The sequence below is a fragment of a genome, unplaced genomic scaffold (genome assembly GCF_019419815.1).
Source record: "Pyrus x bretschneideri cultivar Hongxiangsu unplaced genomic scaffold, Pyrus_bretschneideri_v1 Contig5, whole genome shotgun sequence".
Lineage (NCBI taxonomy): Eukaryota > Viridiplantae > Streptophyta > Magnoliopsida > Rosales > Rosaceae > Pyrus > Pyrus x bretschneideri.
Genome location: NW_025999787.1, coordinates 6248171 through 6267710, shown reverse-complemented (window position 1 = coordinate 6267710; position 19540 = coordinate 6248171). Strand labels below are relative to the sequence as shown.

At 36.0% G+C, this 19540-nt stretch overlaps 4 protein-coding genes and 1 non-coding gene across 6 annotated transcripts; 3 read left to right on the top strand and 2 right to left on the bottom strand.

Annotated features, from left to right (window-relative positions):
- Positions 1-671: 671 nt before the first annotated feature.
- Positions 672-1274, top strand: LOC125470359 (RING-H2 finger protein ATL74-like). The gene has a single exon (XM_048569320.1). The coding sequence runs from the start codon at positions 672-674 to the stop codon at positions 1272-1274; it is 603 nt and encodes a 200-aa protein (XP_048425277.1).
- Positions 1275-1788: 514 nt separating this feature from the next.
- Positions 1789-3908, bottom strand: LOC103948947 (60S ribosomal protein L23a-2). Its single transcript, XM_018647905.2, has 4 exons — positions 3837-3908; positions 3672-3730; positions 2223-2583; positions 1789-2118 (listed from the first exon to the last, which is right to left on the bottom strand). The coding sequence occupies exons 2-4, from the start codon at positions 3685-3687 to the stop codon at positions 2034-2036; spliced, it is 462 nt and encodes a 153-aa protein (XP_018503421.1). The 5' UTR covers positions 3688-3730; positions 3837-3908; the 3' UTR covers positions 1789-2033.
- A 504-nt stretch (positions 3909-4412) lies between these two features.
- On the bottom strand, positions 4413-7583 carry LOC103929052 (monofunctional riboflavin biosynthesis protein RIBA 3, chloroplastic). 2 transcript variants are annotated; one of them, XM_048569424.1, is made up of 7 exons: positions 7382-7583; positions 6826-7156; positions 6248-6469; positions 5652-5977; positions 5354-5483; positions 4929-5282; positions 4413-4814 (listed from the first exon to the last, which is right to left on the bottom strand). In XM_048569424.1, the coding sequence occupies exons 1-7, from the start codon at positions 7435-7437 to the stop codon at positions 4533-4535; spliced, it is 1701 nt and encodes a 566-aa protein (XP_048425381.1). In that variant the 5' UTR covers positions 7438-7583; the 3' UTR covers positions 4413-4532. The 2 variants fall into 2 exon arrangements, with proteins under 2 accessions (XP_048425381.1, XP_009336474.2); XM_009338199.3 differs by having other exon boundaries at positions 4929-5225; positions 7382-7580.
- Positions 7584-10932: 3349 nt separating this feature from the next.
- LOC103948944 (UDP-galactose/UDP-glucose transporter 5B) lies at positions 10933-15989 on the top strand. The gene is made up of 10 exons (XM_009360038.3): positions 10933-11346; positions 11438-11644; positions 11729-11794; positions 12618-12716; positions 13710-13801; positions 14287-14399; positions 14719-14807; positions 15031-15117; positions 15215-15283; positions 15370-15989. Exons 1-10 carry the CDS (start codon positions 11236-11238, stop codon positions 15475-15477), a joined length of 1041 nt encoding a protein of 346 aa, XP_009358313.2. The 5' UTR covers positions 10933-11235; the 3' UTR covers positions 15478-15989.
- A 381-nt stretch (positions 15990-16370) lies between these two features.
- TRNAH-GUG lies at positions 16371-16442 on the top strand. The gene has a single exon. It is a non-coding gene; the product is annotated as a tRNA-His (tRNA).
- Positions 16443-19540: the final 3098 nt, after the last annotated feature.

Here is a 19540-nt window from a genome sequence, read left to right as displayed (position 1 = left end):
TTAATGAGTAAAGATCATACTGGTCCAACACTACATGCACCAAATCAAATTCTAAAATTTCGAATTCCAACTGATGCGACAGTGTTTCATTTGTTCTTTAGCAGTATAATCACATCAAGCTCTTACATTGCATGAGATTAGTGGGAGCTTAAGTGAGGCCAAATACAGAGAATCTCATGCTTTTGTGAGAGCTACTCTACGGATAACGTGATTCAAGTGACCCTACAAAGTTTTACCGGTAATGCTTATCATCAACTAATGGTGAAAAGAAAATCTTTCCTCGATTTGGAAGTATGGAGTAGAAATACTAAACTATCATAGCTTCATGTTTTCTCTCTCTCAACACGCGAGCGAAAAGTGTATAAACCTTCAATTTTTGTGCTGTTTAATCTGTAGTTCTCTTGTTTGAAACTACACTCCGAGGTTTGTCATTTAACAAAATCAGAATCCAACTTTGGTATTATCTACCACAACACAAACACATTTAGCAGCTCATATAATTTTGGTATCCACATCTTTTTTATCATTGATTTAATCGTTGAAATCTTTAATTAAACTGATTTGTTTGCTAATTACCCCCATTTAATCAGCACTACAGCTTAATACAAAGCGCTTTTGGGAAAACATTTTGGTAATTAATCTCTAATTACAGAACTTTTGGTTAGATTAGCATGTCTTCAGGCTCCCAAGATCCAAATTGGAAATCATGGATCATACCTTATGTTGCTATTATTTGCACCTTCACCCTCCTCTTCGGTTACTACAAGATACTCCGACTGATTTGTAGACCACTTGAGAGCGCGGGCTTCTCGAGAAACCCGAACCAAAGTCGTGTACCGAGCGAATTCAACCTAGACGATCCCTCGCTGCAGTTTCAGCGCAACGGACTTGACTTCTCGATTGCTCGGTCTCTTCCCGTGACTCAGTTCAAGAAGAAAGATGAAGCTGAGGCTGCAGAACGGAGCCCCGGCCAGAGCAACACAGACTGCGCAATCTGCTTGGGGGAATTCGAAGACGGGGAATGGCTAAAAGAACTACCGAAATGCTCCCATGAATTCCACATTTCTTGCATAGACGCTTGGTTTGTGTCTCACTCAAACTGTCCCATATGCAGATCACAGGTCTCTGATTTGATGCGTGATCCTCCTGTTCCTACGCAAACTCCAGAAGAAACATTGAGCCGAGACGAAGTTGAAGAAAGGGCAGCGCATTTCGAATTGCTGCGATCTGCCGTCATAGATGTAACCCGCCATCGTGGAGATCTCATGACATGAAGCAAGATATGCTCACTGATTTGTTTTCCAATCCAAAAGATGAGAGAAACAATGAATTGCATAGATGCTCAGGACAAAGCTGTAGGATCCAGACCGGGGAAGGTGTTTAGGATTAGAGAAACAATGACGTGCATAGATACGACTCGGCGCTTGCCTTAACCTGTTTCCGGCAAAAGGTCGAAGCTGTAGAATCCGAACTGAAGCATTTGCTCGCCATGTATATTATATTTCCAGCATTGTCGTACATGTTATGTTATCAAACTTCGGAGAGAACCACCCATTCAAACAACAATCAACATTAATATAGTGGACTCCAAACTTTCTTTTATCCGATGCAAATGAAACTTGAGTTTGAAGCAACCCAGAAACCTTGGACTCACTACCCACCTAGCCTCCCTACAAACATGACGGTAGATCAACAATTGCATGACTTTCAACTACAGACGGTAGTGATTCTCACCATGCAACGCCGTCTACCATACCATCATTGTACAAAGAACGGATGGATCATAAGTTCATAACACATTTAGGCATTAACCATTACTTAAAATGTAAAATGTCATTGCATATGAAAATGACTGCTCAATCAAATAATGTTCCAAAATCTATTAAACTTTCACGCCTACTAGGTCAGAACTGCAGTTAAAACCACAAAAGAGAGACAGGTAATCGGGTATCAAAAGTTGTTAAAACTTCAAAACTAAAACCGAGTCCGAACTCACAGAACTCTCTTCCTCTTAATGGAGCTTTACTACTACCTTAGATGATACCAATTTTGTTTGCCACATCCAAAGCATCGTAGTCAGGGGTGAGCCTAACATAAGCCTTTTTGGTACCATCGGGCCTGGATCAAAAAAGATATTCAGATTATCAAATTATCCAACGTAGATGCACAGAAACAAGTACGTAACACAAGCCAGTAATCTTTACTGAAATTGCATTACTAACCTGATCAAGGTATTGACTTTCTTGGTCTGAATGTCGTACATCTTCTTCACGGCATCCTTGATTTTCTTTTTGTCAGCACGTATGTCAACAATAAAGACCAAAGTGTTGTTGTCTTCAATCTTCTTCATTGCAGACTCAGTGGTCAGAGGATACTTCAATATCTGATAATGATCAAGCTTGTTCCTCGGAGTAGCACTAACACGAGGGTACTTAGGGTTCCTCTCCTTTTTCAATGTCCTAGGGCGGTGAAATGTAACTGAGGTTCTGATCTTCTTAACTTTCTTAACAATAGGTCCAGATTTCAAAGCCCTTGCAGCCTTCACGGCTTGTGACTTTGGGTCAGCCTTTTTTGCAACATCAGCTGCAAAAGATATGCACTGGTCAGATAGACACTATTTAAAATTTTATCCACATAAATTTTCCCGTAGCTCATTGGAGAGGGGAAAGTCGAAAGGGTACTTACGGGAAATAACATACTAAAGGCCAATGAGTATGGCAATTAAGAGTGGAAATGAATTTGCATCACCTATGGTTACTGATTAAACAAAACCCAAACCATTGCAGGGCTAATTACATCTTGTCAATAACTACGGGTAGAAGCGATGAAAATGTGCAAGTACAAGCTAACGTTAACAGGCATTGACTTATAACTAGATTGATAGAATTTATTTCTTCCAAATACTCCAAAATTCTGCTACCCTCAACCAATAATGCTAGCAGACAAGTCATAATTATAACCCACACTCTAAGATGTTCAAATCCACTTGCCTATGAGTTTATAACTTTTGTCTTCCAATTCCCTTGATACCCCTAGAGTCTGACGACACACACACACGAAACTTAAACGAAACTAGACTCCAAACGTGCTATTCAATTGACTAAACATTTGAATTCTAAGGGAGACCCATGCATCCGAGTGTGACAGGTATCATAAGAACTAAATCACCGATGCATTCAAGTGCAGTTAACGACGGAGATGTAAATAGAAAAGGGAAACATGTGGGCGTAAACTGAATACGATGACGAAGCACTAAATCACCGATACATTCTTGTGCAGTTGATGAAGTAACATATGGAGTCCAATACAACCATTAAAACAAACATAACTAAATAGCACGATAAAGTTTTTCTTATAACATACACAATGATAAAAGGTTAAAATAAGAAATTAGGGTGCACACAAACATAGAATAATCCTAATCCACTGTTTCTCAGAAAATGCAGCATTCAGCATTAGGGTTTTAGACACACAAGAACCCAAAAGATCCTCCGGCGACGACAATTTGGTAAATTGAGTTCATTTTTCACTAACTAATACTAAGAAATCATGACAAGAGAAATAAAATATATCGAGATTTCGAGACAATAACTCGATTTTCCTCCATTTTCTCAGTAACCAAACAGTACCATAGGAAAATTGAATTGAAAATGAGAATAAAGGGCCAGTACCTTTAGCTGGAGCCATTGATGCCGACGAAGAAGCTCTGGTTGTATTCCCAAATCACCACCTGGAAATCGTAAAAGGACACACAAAAACAGCAGCACGTAAATTTCAATACTTTCTCAGTTTTCAAAAGCGCGTATGTGGAGAGAGAGAGAGAGAGATAGAGAGACCTGCCAATCTGCTGGCGGGAAGCTGAACCAGTAGGGTTTGGAATGGAGGAAGGGATTATATAGAGTAAATGAAATTACATAACTGCCCATGTAAATTATTTTATTCACCCGCATTAGCATATGGGCTTTCTCACGGGACGTTTACAGCTTTTCTAAAAAGCACTTTTGATAAAAGTATTTTTCTTAAGTAAAATGTTCAATTTGATTAAAATTTAAGTGCTTCCTATAGGCAAGTACTTCTTTAAAAAAAATCATTTTGCGACCCAAAATTACTTTTAACATTTTCTATCAAACGAAGGCAGAGACGTTTCATGAAACACGTTTAGTTATTTCAAAATCAATTCTAAACATTCCTTAGTTTACAACTCAAAGTAAACAGTCTATTGTTCCACGAGGACAATTTGTTATGCACCTTATTAATGACACTCTTGTAAGTAGCCATAGGAATCAAATTTCAAGATGTATGTTCATCACTATAAGTTCATTAATTATTATGGTTAATATTAATATTATTTAATATTGACATATATTCTTATCCAACATTGTAGACAAAAATACTACTAAACGAAGGGCTAGTTCCGTTATAATAATCCCCATAAGTAGATAGAAAATGATTGTGGAATCAATAACAAAATCAATGAATTACTCTCTGTGGTACAAAAAATAAATCCTTAAATATCTGTACATGTGTGAAAGCTACGTATAATTTGAACCTTCAGTATTTCCTGATTCCGGCAGACCTTGGTCATTTACATTAGGGTTGATGAACAATCCATCTGAAAGTCCTTGAATATCAGAACCGTAAACATGTCCCATCTTTGTTCTTTTTGTTTCCAAGTAGGTCTTGTTTTCCTCTGTGATTCGTGTCAAAACCGGAACCCTCCCGACCACGGCCAACCCGTATCCCTTTAGACCGGTGAACTTTGCCGGGTTGTTTGTCATTAGCCTCATCGTTCGGACACCTATGTCTCTCAATATCTGCTCACAATTATTTAAACAATCGTATAGTAAGTCACACAGTCTGCAATTTCCGAAAAATATTCTTATATGTGAGGTCGAAATTCACAGTCTGACAATATAAGGGAAACTAACCTGGGCACCGATCCCATATTCACGAGAATCAACAGATAGTCCGAGTTCTATGTTGGCCTGGACGGTGTCATGGCCTTGATCCTGCAGATTATAGGCTTGAAGTTTGTGGCCTAGACCAATGCCTCTTCCTTCATGACCTCTGAGGTACACAACGACTCCTCGACCGGCTTGTTCGATTAGCTGCATTGCCAAATCCAACTGGTTTCCACAGTCACACCGCGCTGATCCGAAAATATCTCCTGTCAAACATTCCGAATGTACTCGTACTAGCACATCTTGTCCATTTCCAATGCTTCCCTGTTGATGTCCATTAGCTTTAGCAGCAAAGTTCGGTACAAATAATGTTGCAGTTTGCTGTAACATGCCAAATGAACCATCTTCTCGTTTTTGTACAAGAAAATAAGAAGGGTTAGGTTAATTTATACCTTTACAACTGCAACATGTTCTGTTCCGTCTAGCTTCGAGCGATAGCAATAGGCTTGAAATAGACCCCATTTCGTAGGTAGACGCGAAACGGCTTTTCTTTCAACTAATTTTTCCCTCTTTCTCCTGTACCTGTTAGCATAAGTAACATTTGTTGTTGAGGCTCCCTTTTTTTTCTATCGATACAAGCGATGCGGTGGGATGAGAGATCCAAACACGTTATCTCGCTCAAATGTAAACGCTCTTAACTGCTTGAGCTACAAAATTTTGAAATTTACGATTGAATTGGATTATTATTACCTGATCAAATCAGTAATGGAGACAATTGGAATGGAATGCTCCAACGACAATGTCCTCAAATTGGATAAAGAGGCCATAGAGCCGTCATCGGCATCAACTACTGCTGAAAGAACAGACACCGGCCTTAAGCCGGCCAGAACAACGAGATCAACTGAAGCCTCAGTGTGACCGGCTCTCCTAAGAACCCCGCCATTTCGGTACTTGAGGGGAAACACATGGCCAGGCCTTCTGAAGTCCTTCGGTTTAGAATCATTAGATGATAGAGCAGCCACAGTTTTTGCCCTGTCTGCAGCTGAGACTCCGGTTGATGTTCCAGCTTTTGCATCCTTTAAAACCAAGAAAAAAGAACGCCATTCACAAAGTAAGCCTTTCCAAACGAATCGACCCATTTATGTTATAACATATAAATTTATTTACTAATACGACATTCGACGTTTAAGACATATCTCATTCATATTATAACACGTAAATTAGTAACATCACGTGACAGTGTGACTGTCACACAAAAATAATGCCATCCGAAACTCCTTCATGGCCCAAAACTCTAGTAACATAGATCTAAGGAGTATTCTGGGGCAATGCTAAAGCATTATTACCACTGTGATTGTGAATGTGGGAGCAGAAGAGTCTTCATCTTCAGTCTCTGGTGACATGAGAGGAAGCTCCAATCTTTCAAGATCCTCCTCCATCATGCCTACTGAGACAATCCCAGACCCCTGCTTGATCATGAACGCTACGTTTTTCGGGTTCGCAAACAACGCGGCCATGACTAGGTTTCCTTCAACTCCCCCATTTTCATCATCTACAACAATCACAAACTAAACGTAAAAGAGAAAAAGAAGAAACAAATCAGTGGCAGTTCACATAAAATGCACCATTGTTAAGAGGTGCATCAGTAGCACAAGTATTAGTTACTAGTATATATAAATTAACGCTCGTTGGAATTGTTTTTAAAATTACTGAAGCGCTTTTAGGGGAAAAAAATTTGGATTCCAAAAGCACTTGAGGTACTTTCTAGAAGAAGCATAGTTATGTGCATCTTTTAGGAAGCATTTTAAGTGTTTTTCCAAAATTTACTTGCGTTTTTACTAAGGTTTCAAAAACATTTTCAACAAAAGCGTTTTCAGTGAGTTTAATAACAATTCCAAACAAGCCAAGATTAGTTAGTCCAAACCTTTCCTTGGCGTAATGTGTTAAGCGCCTGCTCTATGGAAGAGTAGCCGGCAGATGGGCAATCAGGGTCACCCTCAGCATCACTAACAAAGAAATCAACGGTCTCCGGTGTGATCTCCGCATCGAACGTCCCAAATGGTCCTGCCGAAGCTGACTCATCTAACCCACCCAACAGAGAACCATTTTCACTCCCCTTCAAATAATTAGCATCACCAAAGAGGCTATTCCCAGCTGCTCCAACACTACTTCCAGACACCCCAATAGCCCAACAAGTCGGATTTAACCACCTCTGCCGGAACAGACATTGACGAACTGCGAGAGATCGATGCAAGCTGCGACATAATCACCCACGTTAACAAAAACAACGGGAGAGTGTTGGTCTGGTGACATCCAGTCTCCACTTTGTCGGACAAAACTCAAAATTCATATCTCATAAGCGGTAGTAATTAATTGATATAAATAAATAAACATCACTGATGTCTCAAAAACAACGAGAACGAGGATCTTATGGACGACAGTTGTTGAATAATAAAAAAAGAGAGACCGAGAAAGCGTACCTTGAGCTAGAGAGGATATAAGGGAAGAGGGGGTGAGGAGCTCGAGCAGAGTCCATGAACAGGAGACTTCAACTTCTTCTCTTCTGTAATTTTTCTTCTTTTGGCAAAAGCAGAAGCTGCGTATTTACGTGTACTGCATGAAGGGAAAAAAGACGACCTCTAGTTGTGGATGTGTCTTGCAAACTTTTGCAACCGGAGGAGTTATCCAAAACTTGAGTAATTTTGTACGGAATTGTGAGCCACATTATTTATGTACATGCGTAGGGCTTTTTGGTTACTTTGTCGACGACAAAATAGAAAGAAAAAAAGAAGGTATGGTGTCAGTTGGATTTGCCTTAAAACAAATTATAATCTTGATCTAGAAAAATAATTATAGTTTAGTTTAGTTTCAGAGGATAAAAATAAGAGAATAAGCAACGAAAGTTAGGATTAACTACTAGAAAACTTAATTAATAAATTTTGTGTAACGAATATGACTATTTGATTTGAGCGGCATTTTATCTTTATTTTGTTGAAATTTTATTTTTTTAGGACATCGATATTTTTATGTTAAGCCGCACAATGGGCAGTTTAATTTATCGAATTCACCATTCACAAGATTCGAACCTAAGACTTTTCACTTCTAAGCGAAGAGGAATACCACTAGACTGTAGTACTATGTGACTTATTTTGTTGAACTAAGTGCTAAGTTCAAATATCACGAACACACATTTTTAATCAACAAAATGAATGTCAAGTTTTGATACAGATGCCTAGGTTTTAAAATTTTGAGATTAAACATTTATGCATTTTAGAGTTTTGATTAAACATTTTCCTATAATTTATGACACACCCCGATCCAAAAATTCGTTAGGGATTCCGTCTGTGCGCCAGGCACGTGCCTGCGCGTGTGGCCATGCCTTGGCCGGCACTGTGGGGGCGCATGAGGCTTCAGAAAATTTTTCTAAAAATATCGGGGTGTGTCAATTTAGGTGCCACATGGATTAGAAGTAATTTTTTTTTATAATTTAAATTACCCAACTTGCCAGTATATAAATATACCTTTTAATTCCTAGATAATACATCAAAACTTCTAAAATCTTGTAGAATTTAATTCCAATAAAAAGTCTTTCAAAATACCCATGAATGCGAATTGCTATTATATTTAATATACCTTTTAATTTTCTTAGATAATATCTCAAAACTCCTAAAAACTTGTTGATAAATATTGTAGTATTCAATTTTAATAACAAGTCTTTCAAATTACACATGAAACGTAGATTTCTTCTTGGTACATATTTGATACGTTACTTAATATATCTTCTTGGTACATATTTGGTATGTTTGTTTTCTCTTTTGTATGCATTTGGTGCGTTTATATTTATTTAAAAAAAAAACATATTTGGTACATATATTTCCTCTTGATTAAACATATATTTCTCCTTGGTACATATTTGGTATGTTACTTTATATATCTTCTTAGTATGTATTTGGTACGTTCATATTTCTTTTTTGTATGTATTTGGTACATTTATATATTATTTGTACGTTTATATTTATTTAAAAATACATATTTGGTACGTTACTTTATATATCTTCTTGGTACGTATTCGGTACGTTTAAATATATTATTTGAACGTACCAGCTTTAAGCCTCCGAAAGTAGAGAATACATCTAATTATCTCACATGATATCAATATAAAATAGTGAAAACAACCACTAATTGAAATGGATAAGTCCATTCAAAATTCAAAAATGAGGATCACATAATTCTAACGTGGGAGAAGAAACCATACGGCTTAAACATGAGAGAAGAAACTAACTTCCTGAAAAAAAGGCCACGTACAAAAATATATCAACCTAAAAGGATATATATGAATTTAATAATTAACATTTTAAATTAAAAAAACACAATAATTAGGGATGACAACGGTTCGGTTTGGGACGGAAATGCTACATCCATCCCCATAACCATGAAAATTAACCATATCCATAACCGTAAATTAACCATCAGGGATTATCCATAACTATATCCACTTGGGTAACAGATTTTTAATCGGTTATGGGTTATATCCATCTTCGTCAAAAAACAAAAAAAAATATATATTCATCCAATTGACGCATTATAAATTTTAGCAGATACTAATTCCATCATTAAATAGCAACATCCAATTACAAAAAACATAACAATGTATTTGAAGTTGTTCATGATAACATACACTAATTTCTTGACAGTGAGACTCTTGAAGAGAGATGAATTTGATAAACTTGTAACATTTGATAATTGATATATAAAATGATTCAATGAATTAATTTGGTTGAGTATAACAATAAGAGTATTGAATTGATGAGGTTGTTGGTATGCCCATGCATGATGTTTGGTGCATAATAAAGATAGTATAGGGTTTGATGCATGCATAATGAATTAATATAGGGAGGGTTCGGTAAATTGAATAAAATTATATTATATATCAAATATATATATAATATTCGGGTCGGATTCGGAGATGGATTATGGACCCCTATAACCATATCCAAAACCATAATCAAATAAAGTTTACGGTTTTTCCCCATATCCATACCATATTCGAATTTTCATATCCAAATCCAATCTATTTGGACGGTTATCTATGATTATCGGATTTAACGGTTAGAATTGTCATCCCTAACAATAATTACATGTAATCTAAATAAATATAAAAATGTTGACATGGCTATTGTTTAGGCGCTAATCAAATTTCAAAATAGAACCAATGTTTAATCTAAAGAGTATTAAAAACTGCAGAAGATTCTAATTTTTTCTAAAAAAAAACAAAATAAGATGTGGCATATGAAATTCATAAATTACATTGAAAACAATAAGAAGATGAAAAGCTATAAAAAAAAAAAAAAGAAAGAAAAAAAAAGAAGGGTAACAACGGGCTAAATGCCCAATAAAGAGGAAACTAAAATGAACTTCACAAAACACATGACGGAGTCAACCATTCCAATTTATATCTAACAGCTTCCGACAATCCTGCACCAGTTTACGATGATGATAATTGTCATGTCACAAACCCCTTACAGATAAGGTTCACGTATTATTACATCGCGTTAATAAATCATCCTTAAAATTATTTTTCTGACCAAATAAACTGTCGATCTTGCACTCTAATATTTTCAGATTTTTCCTTGCTTACTGAAAAAAAATATATATTAAATGAAAATAATTTAAAAACTTTCAGTTTTTAATCAAAATGATAAAAATGTATTGTAAATAAATAGTATTAAATCTGATTTTTTTAGGGGTGTGTGGATTACTGTCTCTTGATTTCTCACACATCCTTTTTACTTCTTACACACGTTTTTTGTTAATTTTTGTTTGTTAATCTTCTTTAATTTATCCGATCTAACGGCAGAAAATTAAAAAGATGTGTGAAAAATAAAAAGAGATGTGTGATATCACTCCCTTTTTTAACTAAAAATATTATTTTTGTTATAAATAAACATTATCGAAAATATTTCATTAAATCTTTCTCTAAGAAAAACCTATTTCCAGTTTTTTTTAAAAAAAAAGTCTAAGTTGGAAAGGCATCCAGCCTTTTGGACCTCAGCGAGGGACGAGGCTGCTGACGTGTCCACACTTTTCAAAAGCCTGGGCAGCAACAGTTTTCCAGACAGCACACATAACAGAGAGAAGTCGCCGCCGACGATTCCGTTACACTGCTCGCTGCTCGCTGCCACTGCTAATTCCGCCACGTGTCCCCTAGCTCTCTTCCTGCTCTATTTGATCCCCAATCCTCGGGCCCCGCATCATTTATCCGGCGACCTAACGGCACCGTATTGTCACAAGTTCCCAGGCGAGCTGCATCGGCTACACTCTTCGCGATCGTGCTATGGCCGAAACGACGTCGTTGCCGGGCGCTCCGCAGCCGAGCAAGCTGTGGAAAGGGGTTTTCGCGGTGGCCGGAATCATGACCACGCTCGTCACCTACGGCGTTCTCCAGGTCCCAAATTCCCTCGCATTTCTCCAATTCTTCGAATCGATCTCCGTTTTCGCGGCGGAAATGTTGAATCTTATGCTTCGATTTCTTGCAGGAGAAGATCATGAGAGTGCCTTACGGCGACGACAAGGCGTTTTTCAAGTACTCGCTTTTCCTCGTCTTCTGCAACCGCATCACGACGTCGGCGGTCTCCGCCGGAGTTTTGTGGGCCAGAAAGAAGGCTCTGGATCCTGTGGCTCCGGTTTACAAGTACGGCCTCGTATCGATTTCAAACATACTAACCACTACATGTCAGTATGAGGTGAGAGCTGCGGCCTTTAATTTTTGCAGAATGTGTAATTTTTGTTGGTTTTGTTATTGATTTCGTACATTTTGGTGACCGCAGGCTCTCAAATACGTCAGCTTTCCGGTTCAAACGCTTGCGAAATGCGCCAAGATGATACCTGTGATGGTAAGAAAATACAGTTCGATCAGTTATGGTGCTTCATTGTACTATTTGTGAGTAGTTTTATCTGTTGGTTAATCTTTTTTATGTTTAATTGTCAAGAGGAGTAACATTTTGTTCGAATCGGAGTTTCAAACAATAAGAAAAATGGCTACACTTGCACGAGTAATGAGTTTTTCTCAATAGCCATCACTTTTGAATTATAACCAGCTAGTTGAAGGAAACGGACAAGAAACCAAAATGCTTTATATAGCTTAGAATGTCCTACATACTATAATTTTGGAGTAATTAAGATCCAAGCTTTTAGTTTTATGAGGAAGGATGTGGCAGGTGGAGCTGTCGAAGATTGGTTCATATGTTAACTGTACGTCTGTAGCATTCTAGGTGCCTGTAAGAAGTCATCAACCATGGTGTTGATTCGAATATGCCCCAAAAGAAAAAGGTTGACCCAATATATGGCTAATATTTTTTTGGTAGGGGATAATGCGTAATATTAGTGTATCTGCAAATGTGGTATTTCATGTTAAAAATGATACAAAATGAACAGCTGATGCAAAAAATTAAACCCAGTAGATGGGAAGGTCCATATTGAACTATATAGTTAGCTGTTTAGGGCGAACAAAATAGGCACTAAACCTTTGATGTCAATGCAAGGGCAAGAGTTGATGTACATGCTTGATTGATTAGTGAGTTCCAAATGTTTGAGAGTGTGAAAGTTGGGCTTGAGGTGAGGCCTACAAGTGAAGATGCTAATTGAGAATATTGTTAGTTACTTCAGTATCTTTTTCATGAGGTTGGTTTCCAATTCACACGGTTATTTTGTATGCAGGTTTGGGGCACTATCATTATGCAAAAGAAATATAGTGTACTGCACTATTTTCTGGCATTTCTAGTGACAGTGGGCTGTTCAATATTCATTCTATATCCGGTATGGTCCTTGGCTCTGATTCCCTGTTGAATTCCTTAAAATTCTCCACTGAGGTGTGATTGTATTTGAAAAGTGGTATTAATTGTTAGCATGTATTTGAAAAGTGGTATTAATTGTTAGCATGCTACCACTTTGTAATACTCATAAGTGACCGTAGTCTCTGATTTAGCTTTCCCTGTCTGGCATGCACACCTTCTTCCAATGGTACTATAATTCCTATTTCTATCCCTGCATTCCCTCTTTTGGTCTATATACATTCCAGGAAATTCATACGCTCCAAGGGCGGAGCAAAAAGTGGAGTCTTGGTCAGAGCAAGCCGCCCTATTCTATTATCAGACATAATTGAGAGAAGCTCATCCGAAACTAGAGCTAGAAACGCCTTCCTGGATGATGGTACATTGGGAACTTTTAACAAGTGTCAGCATGCTACTCTTAGAATCTCCTGCAAAATGAGAATACATATAAGTACACTTTTGCCTTCCAAGTGTTTTGAACAATGGCTTCTGTACGGTGCTCAGTGATATTATTGTCTAAATGGAATAGCTATTAATTCAAGTGTTTCCCATTTAGTTTCATATTTGGGCATAGAGCTACCAGAATTACCATCTCTCAGTTTCAAAGCCAAAGATTCGTTCCAGTTGTGGTTGTTTATTACAATCAATGGGGTGATTGTAGCTTGCATGCGAGCTTCATTCATATCTTAGTATGGTGACAGTACCATGCACCTTTGACTTTCCACGCTTGAGTACTTATGTACACGCTCACTCTGTGAGGGCATTGACAATAAATACGGTGGGCCTAATATCTATAAGGTTCTATTTTTTAGGAACGGAATATATGAATACTTTTTTGCTTGTTTTGAAATGGTATAAATTATTAGAGAAAATTCCTTATATGTTCACGAATCCAACTCTGAAATCTTGACAGATTCTGATGAGCAAAATGTAGTTCTTTGATTCAAAATAGAACTAATTGTTTGTGTTTTGAATGTAGGCAGGATCTGCTGACATTGGTCCATCTGATATATACGGAAGAGGAAGAGAAAATACCATTTGGGGCATTTCTCTTATGATTGGTTATCTTGGGTATTATATTGAACCCTCTGTTTATTATATTGACTGGTTATGATTTATCTAAAAAGAACTTGTTGTTAGCTGCTGAGATGAACATACTAATTACACTTCTACCAATTCAAAGATATTAATACACCCAAAATTTTTACTATGATAAAGTGTGCCACTGAACTTTATCTCCAATTCTTGATGCTTAGTTGCTAGGATAACAATAATTTATGATACCAACGCAGCTCCATTAAGCGAATTGCTTACAATGATATAAATGCTACCTTGTGGAAGCAAAACGTACAAAAACAAGTAGTTTAAAGTTTTCTTACAGAAACAAGTAGTTTAAAGTTTTCTCCCTTGTAATTGATTATGAGTGCACCGAGTGTGGGTGATTTTGTGTTTGTCTATTTTCCTCTTTACGGAGAACTTGACCAATAAAAAAAAAGCAATGAGATACTTGGAACCGAAATTTTATACATTTAGACGCTCGTTCCTCTGTCTAATAGGTTTGACGGCTTTACAAGCACGTTCCAAGATAAGCTATTTAAGGGATATGATATGGAGATACACAATCAAATATTTTACACCACATTCTGTTCTTGTGTTCTCAGCATGACAGGTAAGATTCTTATTCTAGTCTTGTTGCTCCATAAGTAGTTATGTTAATCACACAGAGGGATATTTCGTGGTGTGGTTGTGTATGCTTTCATACTCCTAACAGGATTCGGTGTTTATATGTTGTCACAATTTATGTTGTGGATTTCGTATCATTATGTTGTCCTCTAATCTAACTTCAAAGTGATCCAAGCATGTGTTTGTGTGCCTGCTTGAAGGTTGTGAGTGTTACTACAATGCTGTACTTACAATGGTTGTTTCTATCCACAATTAGCATTATCTTGTCTTTTAGGGATGAGTTATTGATTCTGCCGAACTTTCAGGTCTTCTACTACAAGGGCAACTTCTGCCAGCAATTCATTTTGTTGCTAGTCACAATGGTTGTTTCTTCGACATTGCATTGCTTTCCACTGTAAGAGATATTTCCTTCCAATTATGGGATCTGTTAACATTATCCGTTTAATTACTTTGTATTTATTTTAGCAGATGCTTCTAATTTTTCTAATGCTTGTGTCCATTGTTTAAGATTTTCTTTCCCATTGTGCCAAATTTTTCTTTTTCTTATTTCGTCTTCTCCCCTGCGTTTTGTTTCCCGTTTCTTTTCCTTCCTGATTTACGAGTGGTTTGTGTTGCAGGTAGCAACAGCAAGCCAATTTTTTATTTCTTACACAATTCGCACTTTTGGTGCTCTCACATTTGCCACAATAATGACCACAAGACAGGTAATCCGAACTCTCCAAAATAATCCTTGTAAGCATTCCCACTTCTCAGTTATTAGTGCTTCTAATTAATGGTGTCTCTTTCTCTTTGGTATTGAAGCTGGCCAGCATTATGTTGTCATGCTTGTGGTTTTCGCACCCCCTTAGCTGGGAACAGTGGATGGGAGCCGTAAGTCTCAACCTCAACCTGGTAATTTTTTGCTTTGTTTTCTGTTTCCCCAAGCCAAATAACGCCACTTTTGTTACAATGACCAGGCTATTGTCTTTGGTTCCCTATATGCGAAAAGCTTCTTGAGAACGAATCCTTCACCTTCCCAACAAATTCAGAATGGAGCTTCGAGTCCTGTGAAGGGGATCCCTTGATAGTGTTTGGGTTAACAGTCACCACAGTATGTCGGACTAGGTACTTGCCTCTAACTTTGACCGATGGGCAGCTTTGGTTTTACGATTGTCAAGCTGCAACCTGCGAACAGGCCTTCGATGCAGTGAAATTGATCTAAATATACTCTAGAGTCTAGACCACACAGCATGCATACCGCACTCAAGAAGTCTCATTGGAGACTGAAGATTCTTGGAGGCCTACGTCTCCATAGAGAGGATTAATCATAGACTAACTAAAGGAACAAGAATGTTTCGTTTTATTCTTATACATGTTTTGAATACATGGCTCGAAAACGTATAATGCAACTGCGCAAGCAACATTTCGTTCGAGAGGAGAACTGGAAGAACAAAAAAGAAGAAGAAAGTCTTGGATACTCTGGAGTATTTTCTCTCTCTTCCTGTGTGACCCAAGCTTAATTAGGATTGTAAGAATAATTGGTTTACTGTGTCGATTAGGATGATGATGGTTTTTAATTATATGATTTTTTGGTGGTTGTTTCGGTTTCTTCATGTGATCAACGTATCTTTGTTCTCCAAGGGAAGATCAGAAAGATTTGAGAAGTTGGATTTCATCAGTGTTGTATATTGCATAGTTAGTAAAATATGCAACGGGTATAGTACGTGAAATATATGTGCGTATGTTTACAATACGCGTGTTATATGCGAATTTACTAATTATTAGGAGAAGAAATAGAAAACCGAAGTAGACTGTAATCATAATATCGAGTCTAGCTATAATGTTATGTCCCACAACACATTGAGAACAGACTAATTTTCGGCTAATGTAGTTCCTATACCACAACGCGTGTAATTTGCCATCCGATCGACCGAATTTTTCATACTTATATTAAAATTTCACAACTTTGAGCACCAAAGTGGCTGTAGTTTAGTGGTAAGAATTCCACGTTGTGGCCGTGGAGACCTGGGCTCGAATCCCAGCAGCCACATAGCTTTTTAAAGTTTTTTCTTTTGATTTTGTTTTTTGTTTTTTGTTTTTTTTTTTTATCATTTCCCCATTTTTAGGAAAGATTATTTTGTATTAATAAAAAAAAGAGAATTGTAATTACGTTGCTTTGTTTGTAGACTGTAGTTATATATTACAACCTAAATGTGAGTTTCCTGATACTTTTGTATACTTTAGATGACTTTGAATATCTTTGTATAATTCCGCGTATGACTTTGAACCTATAATTTCAAATATTATTTTTACGAGCTCTTGTTACGCTATAGAAATAAAATTTTGTTTTGGCCTTTTTTTTTTTTTTTACATATTGGATGTGATCCCATGTAAATGAAAGGACTAGAATTGATCAAATTAGAGTTGCGCAAGTACCACATGAACTTGTAAACATACCCGCATGAACTTTTAATTTTTGTTTTTTTTACCACTTGAGTTTTTTTAACTATTAGGATCTACCACCTACGTTACTTACCATTATTTTGTTGTTAAAACATGTCACCCATAGGGATATTTTCGTCAATTAACATCATGAGGCTAGCTAGAATCAAATTAACTCCAAAATAATACTACGGTACCTTAGTCAATATGATGCTGAAAACAATTCGGCAATTCCCTCCATAAGAGTTTGAAAAATTAATGTTTGAATAAATAAAGATGAACCACACCCACACCTACTAACCTACAAAAAAAAATTGAAAACTCGACTTGATTTTTGTATAAGTTTCACTTCAATTCTTCAACAACCCTTACCAAAATCAAACCGAAATCAACTTCTCCATTTCTCTTCAACACTGCTAGAAAATGAATTGACAAAAATATCCCTCCACATTAGAGGCGCTTGATATGTTTTAACAGAAAAATGGATGAAAAGTAAAGTAGGTGATGGATTCCAACAATTAAGAAAATCCAAGTGTTAAAAATTAAAAATTGAAAGATCAAATGGAATTGGCGCGCATGTTTCTAAGTTCAGGTGGTATTTATGCAAAATTCTCATCAAATTAAAATATTTCATTTCACAAGATTTGGTTTCATTTCACGTCTCAAATTATCAAAAACAAATCAATGTGTTAGACAAGGTACTCAAAACTAACGTTCAATTTCAAAAGGATAAGATCTAAATTCTCCATCTTAAAGTTCCAAATTAAACACATAAAAGGATTTAGTGTTCCCCTAATAAACTACTCAACATAGGATTAGAAGTTCACTTCAAATCCATACCTAAATAAATAATAAAAAAAAAAGATATTCAGTTAATTAAAAAAATAGTATCCCACTAAAGTGAAGAAAGAAAAAAAAAAAAAAAAAAAAAAGATATTAACATTGTATTTATTTACAATCCATGCAATACTTGGATGACAATTCATAGTGTGTTTACATTACCTTGTTAAATCTTGTCACATCCTAATTAGTGAATATATTCCCAACTTTACATAATTTTGGTGAAGTTATTCTAAATTTCGGATCTTTTTATTTGCTTTTTAAAAAGTCTTTTATGCTTTCCTAAATATATATATAAAGGTCCTTTATGCAAAAGGATTTTTATTTTTATTTTTTTTTAAATAGGGATAGGTTTCAGGTTCACTTCACATTAAATTTTAACGATAGGAACAGTTTATTTTGTAAATCTTAATTCATAGATCATCCTTACAAAAATTCAATTCAATCCAAAATTTGTCTATTTAATTATCAAGATAAATTTGTTTTTTTTTATATAACAAAGTATTCGTTAATTTATTTAAACTCAATTAGATGTCTTAAACATTTCCGATTTGTCTAATATTTTGCAACGATGATCTATGAGGTGCAACTTGAAAAATAAACGATTCAGATCGTTAAAATTAGATGTAGTGTGAAACTTACAACTAATCCCCATTAAAAAAAAAAGAAAAAAAAAATCTCTTTCCTCAAAGGTTTCTTATATATATACAGATTGCTTAAGGGGAGGGGTCCCCATTTTTTAAAAAAAATGGGGACACGCTCCCCACCGTTGAATTTAACTTTAATGAAATTGTGTGATTGAGATTGTATGATTTGTGTTTTAATCTCAACAACACTATTTCATTAAAACCAATCTAACGGTGGAGAGCGTGTCCCCATTTTTTTCAAAAAAATGGAGATCCCTTTCCTTAAGCAATCTGTATATATATATATATATATATATCTCCTATATACAGGCATCTTACAAATAAAATAATTTTATTTCCTTTTATGAAAAGCGAGACAAATTATTAAATAAGGTACGAACTTAATCTTGAGCTGAACTGAATTCATTAGGATTAAAAGTAATTTAGGTCGCGAAACAAATGTATGATACAAGCACGATTGTGCATGTGCTTAATATTTTATTTATTTATGCTGTGAATAGCCAATTCTTCTACAATTTAAAATGAACGCATGGAAACAATAAACTATTACTTTTTAATGACAATGATAAATTATTGATAAGTTAAGTGATTATTGATAATTGAATTATCACGTTACCCACTTAATCAGCTGCCCCATTAATCTATTATTCTAGATTCTTTTCAAAATGTCAGAAATATTACTTACACATTAATTGAGATAGCAATTATACATAAACACCTCAAAGACAACTTCATATTTCTACCTCCCAAACAATTCTATTTCTATACAAATTACAAATGGTAGAGCCATTTACTCATATCCTTGCCTCAGCCGTTGATAAACCACGTTTAGCGAGAAAGTAACTTGGCAGCGCATCGTTTTGCTCGAGTAGGAATTGGTAGTAATTAATAGTTTATGTGGTTTGAAGAACCCTTGATTTAGTTAGGGATAGTTTGTTCGAAGATGTTTTGTAATTTGCCTATGTATTGTCATTTGATGATAGGTTTTCTTGTTGTGCGAGACACTTTTTTTCCTTCAATCGGATTGAAAGTCCTGGCAAGATTTTATCAAGGCCCATTGTGTACACTATCCTTAGTTTGTACGTTTTCTGATTTGTTCGATGAATATTATATTTTCCTTTTTTTAAAAAAAAATTACTTTTCACATATCCTCTTAATTTTTGACAATTAAATTGAATTAATTGAAAAAAATCAGTAATTAATAATTAACAAGGGTGTG